General features: G+C 39.6%; 1 protein-coding gene across 9 annotated transcripts in view; it reads left to right on the top strand.

Annotated features, from left to right (window-relative positions):
* The window catches only part of picalma (phosphatidylinositol binding clathrin assembly protein a), a 124538-nt gene that overhangs the window by 28682 nt on the left and 75060 nt on the right, over positions 1–20796 (top strand). For all 9 annotated transcript variants that reach the window (XM_048598481.1, XM_048598482.1, XM_048598477.1 and 6 more), the window contains exons 2-6: positions 5546–5688; positions 6768–6843; positions 10399–10501; positions 12994–13087; positions 18188–18299. In XM_048598481.1, the coding sequence (XP_048454438.1) occupies positions 5569–5688; positions 6768–6843; positions 10399–10501; positions 12994–13087; positions 18188–18299 (505 nt within the window). In that variant the 5' untranslated portion in view covers positions 5546–5568. The remainder of the gene's footprint in view (positions 1–5545; positions 5689–6767; positions 6844–10398; positions 10502–12993; positions 13088–18187; positions 18300–20796) is intronic.

The following is a 20796-nucleotide window of genomic DNA, read 5'->3' as shown; positions in this document are numbered from 1 at the left end:
TGAAGAAGGGTCTAGGCCCGAAACATCAGCCGTCCTGCTCCTCTGATGCTGCTTGGCCTGCTGTGTTCATCGAGCTCTACACCTTGTTATCTCAGTGTTACTATGGATCCAGGTCTGACAGATTGTGGAAATTGGCATGTTGCGGATGTTTAATTCCAGCACTTAGGGAGTCTTAAGTTTGTATCAATAAATAAGATGTCCATTTGAATACTTGAGAGATGGTTATTTGGATGAACAAGTACTGTGTAAAATCAGGCATTTTCATAATTTTCAGTTTCAATGTAAGAGAGTTAATGTGAACAAAAGGATGCCAGTCAAAAGGCTTGGTCTCCTATGGTTGTTATGAATTGTGACTCTAATGGCTTAACTCTTTTGACCAAGTGTTAATTCTGCATTTGTGAAGATCAATGAGGCTAAAGCTACTTTAAAGAATTTGGATAACTCCATTACTTGGATGTTGGATGCTAGAAACACTCTTGCCCAATTAAATCCTTTCATTATTACAGTCCTTGGTTTGGGTTTTTGACTGAAACCCTGGATAATTTGTCATCTTTCTTTTATGCATGCCCGTACTGAATCAGCGTAGCTAGAGGTGTGGGCAGAAAATTCCAAAAATTCACTGCACTCTGAAGTAATTCCTTATCTCAGTCCCAAATGGCTTGACCCTTATTTGGAAACTGTTTGCCCTTTGGTTCTGGACCCACCCCCAGTAGGGGAAACTCCCTTTATGCATCTGCTTTGTATATCTTAAGAATTTTGTACACGTACTTTAACTTGCCTCTTTGTCTTTTGAAAATCTAGAGAATATAGAACCAGTTTCCTCAATCTGTCCTAGGAAAATTGTGCCATCCCAACAATTAGTCTGGTGAGCCTTTGCAGCACTTGCAAATTGTAAAATGTCTTAAATACTAGCCACTTAAAATACCGTAACATCTTTTTTTTGGGATATATTTACCCAATGAACCCCAGTCAATCTACTCCTAGTATCTTCATAAGCCATTTGGTCCATAAAGCCTGCTTGCTGTTCTGTTGTAGATTCTTCTCAATTGAATGTGCTGACCCCAGCTCTTATTTCCATAGCTAACCACCTTTTTGCCTTTTCTTTGTAAATGTTGAATCTCCTCAAATAATCTGTTCCAAGCATTGGTCACCTTTCAGTGCTGATTGCATGCAGCTGACTGGCATGCCTCTCCAACTCCAAGTTGAGTCACGATGATACAGGAGTTTGGTGATGTTAACTGCTCTCTACACTGGAACTTAGTGCTCAGTGGGTTAATGTCGAGCTTTGTCAGAAATGTGGCCTTTGAAGTGGGCTCTAAGTAAGTGGAAGAGTTTAAGGATGAAATAGAGATTTAGTATACCAACGGTGGGGCAAAAGTGGTGCATTCGAGGCCAGAGTCTGAAGAAAGTTTGGCGTGTGTTAGAGGAGATTTGTACAAATAGGTCAGGTCAATGCTATTAAACAATTTTCGCGCAAGTCTGACTACATTAATTGCAAATAAACTTTACGTTATCTTCCAACTTTTTTGTTCCCTGATTTCTCCCCAATTTTTTTTCTTTAATATGCATAATACAATAGAAGTGAACTGATCCAATTAGTTGTGGCAGCCTTATTGTCTTCGTGCCCGTTACAGACCAGACCAACTCCCTCAAAATACATTTTAGATGATAGCCTAGAAACAACATTTCCTTATTTTTAAAAGGCAAGTGTAAGGTATTGTGTTCCAGACGTAATTGAATTGGTCAAACTACCAGGCTTGAAGCAAAACACACTTTATTCTTAGATGATGATAATTAAAATACAAACAAAAGAAAGAAGAATTGGAATAACTTAATCCAATGGAAAACTTAACAGAATAATAGATATTGAAACAGTTGCTATTTAGTAGTTAAATATAGTAACATCCCATAATTGTGCCCTTTAGCAAAGGCAAATTCAGGAAAGTAGATCGTTTCACATGCAATGCTCCAGTCTAGGAGAAAAGAACCTAAAGAGAAAACTGTGTGAGTGCGTGTGTGTGTGTTGGGGAAGAGAGAGAACTGAAGCATTTTGCTGTAGCAGGAAGAGATGTATAGAAGCTTCCAAACCCTAGCAGCTACTGAAAGTTAAACTGAAATCCTGATTCTGTGGGAACTTGATCTCACCCCTTCATGCTGTGTCTATTGTTGCAACTTAAGTTTTTTTTTTATGGCCTCAAGCTGTTCACTTTATTGGTTTGTGCGGACCATTTGGTACCTCTGTCTCAACATCTCGTCCTTTTTTTTTTAAGAGAAAAATGAAAATGTACACCTCCTTAAAGCCATAGTATCATCACAACCCCCCACCCACTGTCCTAGATGGTAGAGGGCATGGGTTTGGAGGATGCTGTCAAAGGAGTCTTGGTGAATTTCTGTGGTGCTTGTTGTAGATTGAACATCGTGCTGCCACTGTGCCAGTGGTGAAGGTACTGTAAACAATAGGTAAATTACTTGAGTTGTGAATGCTGCTGAATATTGTGCAATCATCAGTGAATATTCCTGATTCACACCTAATGAGGGAAAAGGTCATTTGATGCCGCTGAAGATGGTTGGGCTAAGTGCACAACCTTGAACTCGGACATAGATATCCTGGAGCTGAGATGACTGACCTCTAACAATCACAACCATCTTCCTTTTGTGGTAGGTATGACTCAACCAGTGGAGAATTTTCTTCCAGGGAGGGTTCCTGGATGTCACATTTGGCCAAGTGCTGCCTTGATGTTCAGGACAATCACACTTGTCTCTCTTTTTGGAGTTCAGCTCTTTTGTCCATGTTTAAACTAAGGCTGTAATGATGTAAGGAGCTGAGTGGTGCTAAAAGAACCCATCTATGTATCAGCGCACAGGTTATTTGTTTGCAAGTGCCGCTTGATAACATTGACCATGCCATCACTTTGCTAATGATTTGAGACTGAGAATTGGTAATTGGACTAGGTTGGATTTGCCTTGTTTTGTGTACAGGACTGAACTGGGAAGTTTTTACATTGCTGGGTAGATACCAATGTTCTATCTGTACTGGAGCAGCCAAGCTAGGGGTGTAGTTAGTTCTGGAGCACAAGCCTTCAGTATTGTAGCTGAAATATTGTCAAAACCTGTAGCCTTAGTTGAAGGCACTGAATTCCACGTTTCTTTATCACGCTGAGTAAATCAAATTGATTTGAAAACTAGCATCTGTGATGCTGAGGATCTTAGGAGAAGTTTAAAATGGATCATCTCCTTGGCACTTCTGGTTGAAGATGGATGCAGTTGCCTTGCCCTTTTCACTTGTGCTGTGCTCTCCCAGCATTGACAGTTGGTACTTTGTTAACTTCATTCACAGGATTAGGGTGTCGCCAGCTCGGCCAGCATTTATTGCCCATCCCTAATTGCCCAGACGACAGTTAAGATTGAACCACGTTGTTGTAGGTCTGCAGTCACATGTTAGCCAGACCAGGTAAGGATGGCAGTTTCCTTCCCTAAAGGGCATTAGTGAACCAGATGGTTTTTCCAACAATCGACAATGAATTCATGGTTATTATTAGACTGTTAATTCCGGATTTTTTTTTTTTTGAATTCAAATTCTACCATCTGCCTTGGTATTTGAACCCGGGTCCCCAGAACATGACCTGGGTCTCTGGATTAACAGTCTCGCAATAATACCACTAGGCCATCACGTCACTTTTTATGGAGCCTCCACCTGCTGTTTAGCTGTTTTAATTTCCACCACTATGACTGGATGTGACAGGACTGCAGAGCTTGTATCTGAGCTCTTGGTTGTGGGATTGCTTACCTTGTCTATTATATGCTGCTTACACTGTTTTGGCATGCGGAGCCTCCTGTGTTGTATCTTATTCTGGTTAACACTTCATTTTCAGGTATGTCTGATTGTTGCTTCTGGTCTGTCCTCCTGTACCCTTCGTTAAATCAGGGTTGGTCTTGTGACTTAGGGCAGTGGTATAGTGGGGAATATGCTGGGCTGGAAGTTTTAGCTTGTGGTTGAATACAGTGCTGGTGATGACCTACAATCCCTTGTAGATGCCAAGTTTTGAGTTGCTGGATCTGTTTGTAGTATACGTCATTTAATAAGGCAGTAGGGTATCTTTTAATGGAGGATGTACGCAATGTGAAGGTGGGATTTCATTTCTACAATTACTGTGTGTGGTTGTTCCTGGTGATAATCATGATGTGTCTGCAGCAAGTAGATTGAGGTCAAGGTCATCACTTGAGGGGGAGGCAGTACGTGGCAGTCAAAAGGAGGTTTCTTGCCCGTGTTTGACCTGATGCGTGTTGTGGCTCCAGAGTCAATTTTGAGAACTCCCAGAGCAATTTCTTCCTAACTGCACCACTGCTGTTAGGTGGGTCAGGATATGCATTGTAAAAGTGGTAGTGTCTAGGACAATAGCTATTTCCCCCTCTCCTGGCTGTCTCCAGGTACAGTTTTGTTCGTATGACTATGCCAAGCTGATGCTTGACTAATCTGCAAGATGGTGCTCTAAGTTTTGGCAAAAAAGCCATGTTTTGGCACATCTTAGCAAGAAAGACTTAGACTTTGACAAGAGTTAGCAAGATCAGTTCTGGTGGCTAGGTTAAGTTGTCTGGTTTTATTCCTTTGTTTAGTCTTTGTATTAATTTGATATAACTGTGCGGCTTGTTAGGTTAATTCAGACAGTTCAGAGTTACCTACGTTACTTTAGTTTTGGTGTCACATGTAGGCTGGATGAGGGAACGATGGCAAATTGCCTTTTACGATCATGAGCACATGGTCCATTGTTCTATTAGGGTTTAATTGATCTGCACTGGTGACCACAGGCTTTAACCCAGGTCCTGGATCAGTATTCCAGTGACATACCTGTTATGTCACCACCACTCATGGAAGAAGCTGTATGTTGTGACCCAGCTATCACTGGGGGAAAACAATGAAGAATACCATACTGCTTCCCAGTTTGCTTAACAGTACCTTTCTTGGGTCCCTATGCTCTTCATTTTTGTACTTTAATATACTGTTTCGATTTGTTGGTTTTTCTGTTCTATTTCTGCAGAAACTGCACTGCTTCCTCTGTAAAGTTGTATGTTATTGGTTTTCAAGTTAAAACTCCTGTAGTTTAGAATTTGGCACCTTTTTTATAGTTGTAGATCTACTGTGTGTTTGAAAAGGAGCAATAGTCAGCTATTTTAGGTGATTGTGCTAATTGTTAGGAAAATCCATATGGGAGCATGCTTAATTGAGTCATTAAAAATCTTACTGGTGAACTAGAAATTCCTTCGTGTGTTAGATGTTGGTTTCTGCATTGACCATGTGCTTATGGATAGCAATTGAAGTCCTGTTCTTTACCAAAAATTGCACCAACTTAGGTTTCAGTTATGCTGAAAATCAAGAGTTCTAAACTTGAAGTTTGAAATTACCATACATATGACATCATCATGTAAAAAATATGAACCATGTCTGCTAAAAATCCATTTGAATGAAAGTAGAAGGATAGCTTGTTACAAAATTTTGTTTTCAGCTTGACACAATTCATTAATTGCTATATGTGCTTTTTTTTTGCAGATCTCATTCAGTGTACAAATGAGATGAATGTAAACATACCTCAGCTGGCAGATAGCCTTTTTGAAAGAACTACAAATAGTAGCTGGGTGGTGGTATTCAAGTCTCTCATCACAACTCATCAAATGATGGTTTATGGAAATGAGGTAAGTTTCAAAAAATATTTAGATCATTGGTTGTGAAAGGTGAATGAAATGAAATGTTTCTGTTTCATTGCCCATTTCTGAGAAGGTTTAAAGTTAAGCTTTTTAAATAAGGATTAATTGTGAAAACCCAGATTTTTTTTTTTTGGCTTTGCTGAGTAAATAAATTATCATTGTTCCGAAAATGACCATTACTGAAATATTTCTCTTATCCTTGATATCTTGACAACTATATTTTGTTCCTTGCTGGCAACAGATAGCATAGGAAGAACTTGCATTTATTTTGTGCTTTTTGTGCCCTCAAGACATTGCGAAACACTTCACAACCACTTAACCTTGAATGCCATTCTAAGATTTTGCAGCAAATACAGTAGATTATTTGTGCATGGTGAGTTAGATGCATGGCCAGTTGATGTGTTTTGTGGGAGAAATGTTGCCGAGGGCAACTCCACTTTGAATGGTGTGATGGTATATTTTACTGCCACCTGAACAGGCAGTTTGTATCTCGACTTTATTTCCCTCCACTTCACTTCATTAAGCTGTACACTGCAATTCTAGAATGGGACTTGAATCTTCAACCAATTGAGTATTACCATGAAACTAAGCTGTTAGGTGACTCCATTTCTGAAGAAGGGTCCAGACCCAAAACGTCAGCTTTCCTGCTCCTCTGCTGCTTGGCCTGCTGTATTCATCCAGCTCTACACCTTGTTATCTCCTCTTATGTTAGGTGACTGCTTGGCTTTCTGATAATCCTGTTTTTAAGTGGAGCATTTTAGAGGCATCAAAAGTTGTCCTATCTAAATAGCACTCAAATAGTGCTGGAGCATTTTGCTGAGCATAAGGTTGTAGGGAAACATACTTATTAGGTTGTGTAAGTAACACCTTTTGAATGCAACAGTATGAAGTTGGCAACTTGAGAACAATATTTGAGCTTGGGTGAGATGCATTATGCAAGGTTAGGCCTTGTATAACCATTTAATATTTCTTTTAAAGGTACAATAATGTAAAATATTTGGGTTTTGGGGGGGTTGAGGGAACAACTGTTGTTCAAGCAGAAACTAATTATTTTCTAACCTGTACAGCGTTTTATCCAGTACCTAGCTTCAAGAAACACCTTATTCAACCTGAACAATTTTCTAGATAAAAGTGGGTTGCAAGGTGAGTGTGAATTTAATTTTTTAACTGTTGTACATTGTTGCTTTCAGATAGAAATAATGCACCAATGAATCATGTGAAGAGGGTGCTGATTTGGCTGTATCATTAATGTCATGGAGATGCAGCACGAATAGTTAACTGCCAGTCTTTGTTCTTAGACCAGGCAGATTCTGATTAGCATTACCATAGGAATGCAGCAGGGACTCGGTGGGGAAGAAAGGGATTGTGAGGATGTAATAGATGTACAAATTCCTATTTGCTAAATCAGGGTCCTGTATGTTAATATACACAGCATCTCTGCACAAATGCATTAGACAGAAGGCTAACTAATGTTATAATGGTTTCTGTTGTGATTTTTAGCACAGTTCGAATTAGTTAATCAATGTTGTCCAAGAGCAGAATCACAATATTGGGCTTGTGATTTGAGCACAATTAGCATGCTGCTTGCTGTGAATGGTCAGCACAACATGTTGATGCAGTCTGCCAGTTGCTGGTTCACATACCTGGCGTCACATTAGCCTGACGCTCCTCACATGACTTGTGTGGTCGGCAAAATATCTTCTTTGACATGATGGCAACATCCTGTTACTGGCAATTACCACTCATGGGCGTTTTTCTTCTTCACCTGTGGGACATGGGTGTTGCTGGGTGGGCCAACATTTATTGCACGTCTTTAGTTACCCTTGAGAAAGGCCTGGTTAGCTGATGCCTTGAGCCACTGCAATCCATCTACTGAGGTAGACCCGCAAAGCCATGAGTGAGGGAATTTCAGGATTTTGACCCAACAACAGTAAAAGAGTGATGATTTACTTCCAAGTCTGCATAGTGGATGGCTTCAAGGGGAATTTGTAGATGGTGCTTTTCCCTCTATATGCTGTCTTGTCCTTCGAGGTGGTAGTGGTTGTGGGTTTCAAAGGTATTAAGTAGCTTTGGTGAATTTCTGCAGTGCATCTTGTAAATGGTACACACAGTTGCTACTGAATGTCGGTGGTGGATGTGGTGTCAGTCAAACAGACTGCTTTATCCTGATGTCAAGCCTCTTGAGTGCTGTTGAAGCTGCATTCAGCCAGGCAAGTGGGGAATATTCCCATGCACTCCTGATTTTGTGCCTTTTAGACAGGCAATAGGGAGTCAGGAGGTGAGTTACTTGCTTCAGTATTCCCAGCCTCTGACGTGTTCTTGTAGGCAAGTTTAGTCTAGTTCAGTTTCTGGTAACTCCTGGAGTGATGATAGTGGGGATTCAGTGATGGTAATGGCATTTAATGTCGAGGGGTGATGTTTAGATTGTCTGTCTCTTTGTGGAAATGAGCATTTGTGTGGCGCAAGTCTTATTGCCACTTTTCAGCCCAAGTCTGGATGGTGTTCAAGTTTTGTTGCACTGGGACATTGGCTTTCAGTATCTGAGGAGTCGTGAATGGCACAATCATTGACGAACATCCCCACTTCTAACCTTATGGATGAATGAAGCAGCTGAAGACACTACTCTGAGAAACTGCTGCAGAGATGTTCTAGAGCTGAGATGACTGACCTCTAACAACTACAAGAATCTTCCTTTTTTGCCTGATATGACTCTAACCACCAGAGTTTTCTGTCTGAGTATCGTTGACCTCCGATTTTGCTAGATCTTTTGATGCTGTACTTGGCTAAAGTGGTTTACTGCAAAATAGTAGAATGAGTGAGCTGGCCTTAACCTGTTCAAATTTACGAAAATGATTATTCGGGAGAGGAAAAGATGAAGTATACTGTGCACCATTCAGGGCCAAAAGTAGAATGAGTTTGTGTAAGAGGCAGTGAGTAATGATTTGATCAGAATAGCCACTATTATATAGCCATTGTCAGGCAGGATGGGTTTGATGCATCTTATCTCGGCATTAAGCTTATTCTGGTGAGTGGATGATTAGGGCTGTTATCATGAGATTGTCAATAAAATTGATGTTGCGTGTGGGACTGCAGGATGTCCATGTGTGTTGATCAGTGAATGTAGTCTTTCTGTAAATATGGAGATTGGTAGATTTTTCAACTCGTACATTAAGGAAAGGAGACTTGTTAGATTTCCAAGTTTTTAGATCATGAATTGACCTCATCAATCACCTTTGGACTCGTCAAAGACAGCGTGTCCCTCATTGGCCTGGATGGTAATGATAATATCCTATGCATGTGTGTTGAATTTATAATGCTTCAATATGTATGCCTTAGACTTCTTTCTCCACTACCTCTTGTCTATCAGTCAACATCAATCAAAATGGATTTTTTTAGCATCATCTTAGTGGACCAGGGAAAGAAATAAAGTCAGTGATAGCGGCACAACAGAGATTCATCAAAGACTGAATGTTAGACAGCTAGTCTGGGGCAGAAATGGTGACAAAGTGTATGAGCTGATGCCATTGTTTCAGAAGATGTTGTTAAGGGGCAATCCGTACATGAGCAAGGAAGGAATGAAGGATTGATTCTTCAGGATTCTAGATATAATGTTTCAGAGTGGAAAGATAACCCATTGCAGTCAAATAGATCTGTGTAGACCAAGCAGTGGAACTTGCTGGTTGACCAGCTGGTATTGAAGCAGTGTGCCTCAATTGACCATAGGAAAGATTGGCAGGAGAATGATAGATGATGCGCCTTGGCTTTGGTCCTATAGAATATTGTTTGTTTGTTATTTTTGGACACACACACACACACACACACACACACACACACACACACACACACAGCAAGTCTGAGCAATTCTCTTAATTGGAGGAATGACAGAGGAACTGGCCACATAGTTTCCAGAGAGTTTTGTTACTTGTGACATCAAATCACATTGAGCAAGGAACAAGAAGCAGGTTTGCTCTGCAACCATTCCTGATAGGGTGCAGTATTTACACCAATTGGCTGACACAAATCTAGAAATGATGAAGAAAGTTTTACTGAGGATTCTACAATTTTACCTTTCCAGTCTTCCAAGAAGTATACCCAATGTAGATCAAATGAAATGACAAAACTAAGGGTCCTGAATGTTTGCTTGTACAATAAGAACATTTAACTTCTTGAAGCATAGCATTGAATGTAATGGTATTTCAGTTAATTTTCCTCAAAATGAATTAATGACTCATCTGTGTTAAAGATAACTGCTGTTAAAGGGTATATGGAGTTAGGTTGCAGATCAGCTGTTAACTTGTTGAGTAGTAGCATAAGCCTGAGTGACTAAATGACCTACTTCAATTTCTGTGTCCCTCTTCAATATGTTTTGAGATGGGTATTTGTTATCTTCTTTTGTGTGATGGTCTGGTATAATCACCTATTCTTTAAATATGACATTTGTATTACAAAAAAAAAACACAAACTGTTCTTAATGCTGGAAATCTTGTTGGAAAGATGTGATAATAGTTTGAATGGGGAAACAATGTGTAGATTGGTTTCCTGAACTTTTCTATGTCCAGGCATAAATTTGCCCATATCTACTTCATAAACAATTAACAAGTATTTAACAAAATTATTTTTTCTACTGACAAACTGTAATAAATGTTTATTCTTCATGAGGTGCTACGGTTTTTAACGTAGATCTTTTGTGTGTTTAAGGATACGACATGTCTACTTTCATCCGGCGCTATAGTAGATACCTAAATGAAAAAGCAGTCTCCTACAGACAGGTTGCTTTTGACTTCACAAAGGTGAAAAGAGGGTAAGGACAAATAACAATCAACAGTAACATGATTCTGCCAAAATTGATTTTTCCTTTGTATTGTTTACTTAGGTAGCTGCAGCTCAGTGGGAGCCAATAGTTATGTTGTACCTGCTGATCATCTAGTAACCTTTGAGTTGTCTTAACAACAAGTCTTTAGCACATGTATGACCTATAATTTGATAATCCTAATTCGGTATTAGATTTGTATCTTGATGAACAAGAAAGAAATGATTTCCTTTTATGAAGGCAGTGACAGATGCCTCATGCCTCTCTTTGGCACTTCACCCAAGTGGCTGTTTTTCATGGTGATTATCAGTAAATGATCTGACTTTGTAGGGAGCATAGTGACAAAGCATCTGACTCACTTTGCCCAAATACAAAGCGCAGTACTGTCTTATGATTTTGAATGTTTGTAGAATCTCCGTAGTAATGATTGGAAGATTCAACAGGTACACGTTAAAATTGTTTTGTTTGAGGATCCTGGTGGATACTGCCTGCCATCATAAAACACTCCTATCCCTTGGTCTGAGCAAAGAATAGATGAAGTGTACTTTCGTATTTCTTCAATGGCACCAATGTCTCAGTGCAGATTCAACTGTGGTCAGAAGATTACTGGCAACAGTTGATAGCAGTCCAGAATCAAGAATCTGTCTCTGACAAAGCGGAGTTCATGGAATGGCTGGCAATCGTCAGGGTCTACTTGTTTGTAGTCAGGATTTGAACCTCTGCCTTTTTAAACTTGCCCCAGAATGGGATTTGGGGAAACACCAGTAATGTCTAAAGTCACTTCACTTGGTCAGCTAATTTAAACGAATACCAAGGAGCAAGCCTATGTGTGACTCAATAGGAAATGGTTTCCATGCATGTACCCATGAAGCCATTTGTAGAATGTTGTTTAAAAATACAAATCAAAATTAAATCAATTTCTTAGTTCATGACTAGGCAGCATCAGAGGAGCAGGAAAGTTGACATTTCGGGTCAGGACCCTTCTTGAGAAAAAAAACTTCTGAAGAAGGGTCCCGACCCGAAATGCCAACTTTCCTGCTCCTCTGCTGCCCGGCCTACTGTGTTCCTCCAGCTCCACACTGTGTTATCTTTGACTCCAGCATCGACAGTTCTTACTATCTCTTAGTTCATGACTGTCTTGATTTGCAAATATTGGTCTCTGGCTTGGGGGTGCTGGCAGAGGAGGAGAGAAACAATGATGGTTATGGATTTAAAAATGAGGAAGAAGAGGAGAATAACATTACAAGTATGCATGTCAACTTGAATTTTTTTTTCTTTGATTAAATAAAAATACTATCGGCCATGTTGCTTTACCTCTGGAAAAGAATGAGTCACCTTCATGTTTCTGCCCTTTGTACTGTAGCTGCATTTCAAAGCAATTTATGGCATTATTAAGCACTCTGCAATGTTTTAGTTATGTAGAAAAGCACTAATGTTACGTTTAAGAGTATGTCCTCCTACAGTATAATATGTACTATAATATGGAAAGAATCATTACAAATGACTGAAGCCAGTTAAATTAAATAATTTATGAAAACGGCAGAGGGGAAAGGATAAAAGTTACACAGGCCAGTCTTTACATTTGTGGTTTTATAATTTTTCTCATGCTTTCATGTGCTTTACTTCAATTGCTTTGAAATGCAGCCAGTATTCTGTGGAAGAATTACACTATTGTTTGTTCACAGTCCAATCTAATAATCTTCCACAATTTGGCTTATGAAACTTTTCCAGAAACACTTAAATGCTGCTAAGTGGTCCTTCTTAACCACCTTTCATACAATAACAAGTGATAGTAGGAACTGCTGATGCTGGAGAATCTGACGTTTCGGGTCTGACCCGAAACAACATCAGCTTTCCTGCTCCTCTGATGCTGCCTGGCCCGCTGTGTTCATCCAGCTCTACACCTTGTTATCTCGTACAATAACAATCCAGGTTGAGACTTTGAACGTAACAATACCCCTGTGCTAGTAGTTCCATATTGCAACTGTTTGTATGACTTGAACATACTTTCAATAATAAACTGGCTAAAACTGTAATTTATATTTCAGCTTTGAATAACCGATGTCCTGTAAAGTTCAGCATGCCCTCCTTGTTTCATACTTATTACTGTCCATTTATTATTACTATACATGAAATTCAGACTACCATGAGATGGATTTGTGCAGCCTCATTCTTAATTTTCCACTTGTTGGCACACTTTTTAACATTCTTTTGCTAGACTGAGGAGACTGCATCTGTTCACTGTTGAGGAATATTGGAATTGTAATTAGTTCATTGCATACATCTCAGATATGTGCACCGTATAGTTTTACCACGAACTATATCACCGATCAAGGTAATGCAACTGTGTATTTTAGTCATTATTCTACAGTTTTAGCTAAGCTACTGACAGTGTATTTAGTCATACTAGCTCTCCTGACGATAAGCTATTTTAGACTTGTTTATGTAAGCATTTTACATTTAATATGTACTTATTTCATCAGGGCTGATGGAGTTATGAGAACAATGAGTACAGAGAAATTGCTAAAGACTATGCCCATTATACAGAATCAAATGGATGCACTGCTGGACTTCAATGTGAGTTTTGTTTCTGGCATATAAGCTTCCTTTTGGATATAGTAGTTCTGAGTGTTTTTCAGATATAGCCACAGATTTATTTAAATGTAAAGGGTACTTCCATGGATCGAATTGTATGCTCGTGTCAATTGGGTGAGTAATTGCGAAAATGTTTTCCTTGACATGGCAGATAAACCCAAGATTTGCACAATATGGAGCCAGCAGACCAGTTTTCTATGTAATTCTCTGGAAACTGCTTTAATTTTGATACCCATTAAAATTTCATAATTGATTTATTTAAATTTGATTAAAATATGCTCTCCTATATTTTTCCTTATGCAAATGACTAATGGGTCATTTACTATTAAATGTATTGGAAGTAAGAAATTAAAAAAACAAGAATCAAATGTGCAAAGTGGTTGTAAAATAAAGGAAGCCTGCAGTATTTTGGAAAGTATATTTTAACAATTTAGAAGAATGTCAGTGCAATAATGTTTGGGTTTGAAATATGTAATGAAAATTGGGAATTGAAACATAATTTCCTTTTACAAGCAATAACTCAGCATTATATAGTTGTGCAGAATGGGAGGCTTTCCCACGGTCCTTCTCGAGGCTGGTCATTATGTTGTTAGATAATGCATGCCAGTTTGCCTCTGCTGCCACCACACTGAGACCTCTGAGTTGTGTGGCAGGCGATGTGGAGGAGTAGGCATTCAGTTGTAAGTAAATCTGTTAGAATGTTTAAATTTATTGTCAAGTCAAACCATAATGTGTCCAATCATCTTCATTGCCTTTTTGTTTTGAAGATGTCATCAGGCCCTGGATGGACTTTCTCATTTTACTTTTTTGTGGATGGTCACGATATCCCAGATCTCTGGTGTCCAGTAAATTTACTTTACCAATATACCTGGTATAAGAGGATGTGATATTTTTCATTGTCTTTTTTGTGTTCACTTGAGTCTTAATTTTTAAGTTTCTTTCCCCCTTTTGTAATATTGTGCTTTTGACTCAGCAGTACTTCACATTTGAATTGTGTCTCAGTATTGCAAATATAGTTTGGGGAGTGGTGGAGAAATTTCATAACAATATAAAGCTGATTTGTATTGACAGAATTGATGTTTTGCGGAACCAAGTGGCAGAATTCAATTATTTTTGAATGTGAATTGTTACATTTGGTAAAAGTCCAACTGTTGCAATTTAGTGAAAAGCTGGATCATGTAGAAGAGTAGAGAGAATTGGGGGTGAAGATTCAGCAAAACAACAGTTGAAATAAATAGGGTTATTATAAGCTAATGGAATATTTCTCTTTGTGGCCATAATATAAAATAAAAGTAGAGCTGTGATGATGAGTTTAAATAAAATCTTTCTATTGTATATCTTTTGGACTTGTTCGTAAAGGAAATTTATTGGGAATCTACAACGAGGGAAAGCTTAGAAATGAAGCTGTTGTCATCAGAGTCACAGCTGTACAACATGGAAAAAGACCCTTCGGTCCAACTCGTCCATGCTGACCAGATATCCTAAATTAATGTGGTCCCATTTGCCAGCATTTGGCCCGTATTCCTCTAAACCCATATTAATTTACCTATCCAGATGCCTTTTCAAATGTTGTAATTGTACCCGCCTCCACCACTTCCTCTGGCAGCTCATTTCATATATGCACCATCTTTTTAAATCTTTCGCCTCTTAGCTTAAACCTATGCCATCTAGTTCTGAACTCACCCACCGTGGGGAAAAGACCTTGACTATTCACTCTATCCATGTCCTTCATGATTTTAAAAACCGGTCATGTCACCCCTTGGCCTCTAATGCTCCAGGGAAAATAGCCCCAGCCTATTTAGCCTCTCCCTATATCTGCAAACCATTTAACTGGCACATGTTTCTTCATACTAATGTGTCTCACTGCCTGCAGGTGGGACCTGTGATCTAATTTGTCTATCACAAGCTTGTAGTCTGAATCAATACATCTGATAACTGACCTGGGAGTACTAGAATTTTCCATGATGGAAGATGGAGACTACACGTACATGCTTTATTACCTGTAGTTGCCCGTATTAATTTTGTTTCCCACAGACCACTTGGTGAAATTGTAATTGTATTTGAATATCTATTCAAAACCTTTTTTCTCTTGAAATTCAAATCATGATCAAGAAACATTTTTCTGCTCAATTCTACTTTTTAAAATTGCCGTTGATGCAATGAAGTACTTCACTCCATTTTTATGTCACTCCTTTTTCACATTGGGCACAATAGCTCTATAATAATGTTATTGGACTGGTAACTTCGAGGTCTGGATCTAATTAATGGGGGCGTGAGTTTAAATTCCGTCACGTCAGCTGGTTGGTCTAAATTCAATTGAAACTGGAGTAAAAAGCTACTGAAGTCAATAATGGTGGTCGTGAAGCTACTGAATTATTGTGAAAACCCATCTGGTTCATGAATGCCCTTTCCTGAAGGACATTGGTCAGACCAGGCAGGATGACATAAGTGTGACTCCACGAGGATTGTTTATGACTCCATGCTCTGAGCAATGTGGTTCACTCTTAACTGTCCATAGAAGTGACCTAACGAGCCACTTGGTATAAACATGGAAGTGGCTCACTATCGGCTTCCTGATGGCACTAAATGCTGGCTTGCAATCCCAACATACTTCGAATATATCTTTTTAAAAAAGACATTTTTTGCGTTGTGTATAATGTCTCTTTTTATTCTACTTTTTTCACATTTGTTCACTAGTTTTCCTCTTTCTGGCGCCTGTCATCTTTGTGTGTTTACCTATTTATTTAGGAACGCAAGTAGGCAATTCAGCCCTTTGAGCCCAATATGCCATTTAACATGATGGCTGATTTTATCCTGGTCTCCATTCCACTTTCCTGCCTACTCCCCTTAGCCCTTTACCCCATTTTTCATCAGAAACATATCTATTTCTTTCTTGAATCTGTTGATCAATTCTGCCTCCACTGCATTCTGTGGCAATGAGTTCCACAGATTCACAACCCTCAGAGGTAGTTCCTGCTCATCTCGGTTTTGATCCCTCGCTCCCTCCCTCTGTCCCTCGCTCGCTGGCTCCCTCCCTTGCTCCATCTTATTAGAGGCTGTCCCACAAGGGGGAACATCTGTTCAACGTCTACCTTTATCAATCCCCTTTCGCATTTTGTAAACCAGTCACATCCCCGCCCCCCCCACCCTCCTTCCTCCCTCATCAAACTTCTGAACTCCAGTGAGCACAAGCTTAAGCTATTCATGTGCTCCTCATATGATGGCCCCTTCATCCCTGAAATCAATGTGGTGAACCTCCTCCGAACTTCCTCCAGTACCACTGCATCCTTCCTCGAGGAGACCAAAACTGGACACACTGCTTCAGGTATGGTCTTACCAACACCCTTATTATGGTAATAACACTTCTTTACTTTTGTAATCCAGTCCTTTTGCAATAAATGCCAGAATCCCATTTGCCTTTCTCATTGTATGCTGCACCTGCATACCCACTTTCTGCAATTCTTGCATAGATGCTGAGATCCCTCTGCACTGAAGCATTTTGAATCTGCTTCCTATTTAAATAAGAATTTGCCCCTTTTTATTTTTCCAGCCGACATGCACAACCTCACACTTATCCACATTAAACTCCATCTGCCAGATTCTGGCTTATTCTCCTAGCCTATCAATATCCATCTGCAAACTCTCTATTTCTTCATCACAGCCTACATTCCCAATTACCTTAATATCATCAGTGAATTTTGCCGTGTTACACTCTATCGCTGCTTGCAGATTTTTTTTTTTGGTAGATTGTAAATAGTTGAGGTTCGAGAACTGAACCCTGCGGCACTCACTAGTTCCAGTTTGCCATCCAGCGAAGGACCCATTAATCTCAACCCTCTGCTTTCTGTCAGTCAGCCAATCCTTTATCCAAACCAATACTCTTCCCTCGGGATGTAATTTTCTAGATCAGTTTTTTATTCAGCACCATTGTCTTCTGGAAGTCTAGGTATACCACATCCACTGGATTCCAATTATCCAGCAAGTTTGTCAAGCATGAGTTGCCTTTCATGAAACTGCACTCACACTGGTGAATAACGTTTTAGTTTTCCAAGTGTTCAGTTATCTCTTCCTTTTTATGTTTAACTTGAGCAACTTCTGCATTAGAGGTCAAACAAAAACTGGTCCACAGTTTCCCACTTTTTGCCTGTCTCCCCTCTTGAATAAGGGTGTCACGTTACCATGTTTCCAATCCATTGGTACTTCATCAGAATCCAGAGAATTTTTGAAATGTCATAACTAATGCATCTACTATGTTTGCTGCCACCTCCTTTAATACCCTAGGGTGCAGGCCATCAGGCCCTGGGGACTTATCTGCCTTTAATCCCATCAATTTACTTAAGACATTCTCCTTAATTATAGCGTATTTGTATCTTGACTTATGTTTGTCCTTGTCTTATATTCGTACCAAAACAATAATCAGTGAATAACCTTCATTAAAAATGTATTAAGGATTTTTAGTTTTGTGTGGTGGAAGAACACATTGCAGAAATATTTTCAAAAATTTTCAGGAATTTGTGGGGCCCAATGTTCCTGACTGCAGATTTTGTTATTTTGCTTTCTTAGTTCAATGTAATGCAGTGTAATTCCATTTAACACTCATCATTTGAAATATCCCTCCCACAGCAATATCATGTACTGTGTATTTGATGTTTCAATAAAACATGAATCATATGAAAGCTTTTAATTGTTCAGTTAATGTAAAACTACTTTTGTGACTACAGCAAGAATAGAAACAGATAGAATTGGCAGTTGCAGTTTTGGAATCCTACTCTGGAACCTTTTATCCTAACACGCAAATACTCAATTTCCAAAGACGATTGCATCGTGTCCATGAAGTCTTGTAACTGTGGTCTCATGTAGTTGCAAAAAATATTCTTTTAGAACTTAAAAACAATATGCTAAGTTTGTAACCTCTGATTATTGCATTCACATACGATGGATTCCTACCCCCGTCACGCCCAAAAAATTTATATCTTGGATGGTGTTCGCATTTATTTTCGGATTACAGAAACAGCCAGGAAAACATCTCAAGTAGAAAATGATAACATTGTGATGAACCTGACATCTTTTTCTGTCTCTCAGGTCAGTGCCAATGAACTCACAAATGGAGTGATCAATGCAGCTTTTATGCTTCTGTTCAAAGATGCCATTAGACTTTTTGCAGCTTATAATGAAGGGATCATTAATTTATTGGGTAAGGTTTTATTCTGCTTTGGGACAAGAAATGCAAAACTAGCTGTTAAGGACATCACTTGGAAAATAATTTGATCTGCTGACATGTATTTCATAGATTTTGTAGGCTGAAATGATTAATCTTGGACAACCTATTTTGTAGATAAATTTCTTTATTCTATCTCAATGTCATTGGCCATCCTGTGCATTTTTAAAATTTTTTTTTTGCAAGGGCAAAATGTAAATGTAATGAGGGGGAGTCAGGAGCTTTGCTTAACAATCTAATGCTACTTTTTACCCAACTATTCCATATGGCAAAGTTTCGTTTAATGTTTGTAATGTGGACGTATTATTAATATACGCCCACGTTACAAACATTAAATGAAACTTTTGAATTTTCAACCTTATGGAAATAATCTTTCAAAACTTACTGTTATTACAGTATTCCCTTGGATAAATATAAAACCCTTTGCGTTTGCCTAGTACAAGGCCTATGCATTTAACCCCTTTAGCATTGTATTTAGTCGTTTCCACATCTGGCTGCATTACACCGTTTTGTGGTTGATGCACCACTTTCTTTTCAATTATTGTACGTGTGCGCTCTTCCTGTCCTACAAGCATAATATTTGAGGTTGAAGGATTGATCGGGTGTACATCGGAGTCAAATTTAATATCTGGAAAATATGGGCCAGATAATGAGTATCTATTTACAAATCAAATATGAATTCAAAGTAGATAAGCCTCCAAAAAAAAAGGCTACATTTGGTTGTCCCTTCAGATTAGGAGTATTAAAACATTATCATTATGTGGTACTTAATCAGACTATGATCCATTAACTGAACATGACAGTTGACAAGTTGTCCAGGCTCCAACAGGAAGATTGCAGGGCTGTGAGCTCATACTCCACCATGGGAAATTTAATTAATAACTCTGGAATAAGGTGCTTGTTTCATTAGTGATCCATTATTAAAAACCAAGCTGATTTGTTAGTGATCATCACAGGGCAAAATCAGTCTCTAGCTAGTCTGGTCCCCATGTGACTCCAAGCCCACACCATTATGGTTCATTCTTTAACTATTGTTCAAATTGACCAAGCAAGCCACTTAGTTCAAACCACCACAGGAAACTCTAATAGTAGTGACACCAGATGGATCATTCTGTATTGACCTAGGCACCAAAGCAACAAAGGCATGTCGTGCTTAATTGGCTCTGCACAATCCTCCTCCCGAAGATTTGTAATAAGTGCTAAAAATTGGGAGAGATGTCTCACTGACCAATTCATCTAAAGCCTGATGCAGTCATACTTATTGAATCATGCATTACTACCAATATCCTAGATTATTCCATCAATATTTCTGGATATGTCCTGTTATGGTGATGGTACAGAGTCACTAGCAAGTATGCTGGGAGGCTTCAACATTGACCCTGGATACCATGAAACCTCATGGGCAAAGAAACCCCTGAATACCATCTGTAGTCTTTCATCAGTTGATGAACCCTTCTATTTCCATGTTGAAAACACAAATTGGAAGAAAGGTAGCAAAAGGTGTAGGCTGTACTCTCGGTTTCCAACTAATTAATAATGACTCAACTGTACTCTTGAGTCCTGAAGGAAAAATCTGCAGGTTAGGTCTGTAGCAGGTGGTGAGTGAACCACCAGGATAGGCTCAGAACTGATTTAGCCTCCAGTGGGGCACTGAGTAGCAGCAGAAGTGTATTCAACAGAATATATAACCTCATGGCCTGGCATAACTCTTATCATTACCATCAAGTAAGGGGTTGACCTGAGTTCAATGGGGCATGGCTGTGAGCCATCGGGAACAGCAGAAGGTTAACAAGGTGAAGAGCTGGCCAAGCAGCATCAGAGGAGCAGGAAAGCTGACGTTTCGGGTCTAGACCCTCCTTCAGAAATGGGGGAAGGGAAGGGGATTCTGAAATAAATAGGGAGGGGGGGAGGCGGATGGAAGATGGATAAAGGAGAAGATAGGTGGACAGGAGACAGCCAGGTCAAAGAGGCGGGGTTGGAGTTAGGGAGGGGATAGGTCGGTCCAGGGAGGATGGACAGGTCAAGGAGGTGGGATGAGGCAAGTAGGCAGGAGATGGGGGTGGGGTGGGGCTTGAGGTGGGAGGACAGGTTAGGGAGGCAGGAACGAGCTGGGCTGGTTTTGGGATGCAGTGGGGGAGGGGAGATTTTGAAGCTTGTGAAGTCCACATTGATACCATTGGGCTGCAGGGTTCCCAAGCAAAATATGAGATGCTGTTCCTGCAACTTCGGCTGGCATCGTTGTGGCACTGCAGGAGGCCCAGGATCAACATGTTGCCCAAGGAGTGGGAGGTGGAGTTGAAATGGTTCGTGACTGGGAGGTGCAGTTGTTTGTTGCGAACCGAGCTTAGGTGTTCCACAAAGCGGTCCCCACTCTTCTGCTTGGTTTCCCCAGTGTAGAGGAGGCCACAACGGGAATGGCAGATACAGTGTACCACATTGGTAGATGTACTGGTGAACATCTGCTTGATGTGGA

The sequence above is a fragment of the Rhincodon typus genome, chromosome 6 (genome assembly GCF_021869965.1).
Source record: "Rhincodon typus isolate 14 chromosome 6, sRhiTyp1.1, whole genome shotgun sequence".
Classification (NCBI taxonomy): Eukaryota; Metazoa; Chordata; class Chondrichthyes; order Orectolobiformes; family Rhincodontidae; genus Rhincodon; species Rhincodon typus.
Note: the sequence above shows the minus strand (reverse complement) of the source record. Positions and strands in the feature narration are given on the sequence as shown.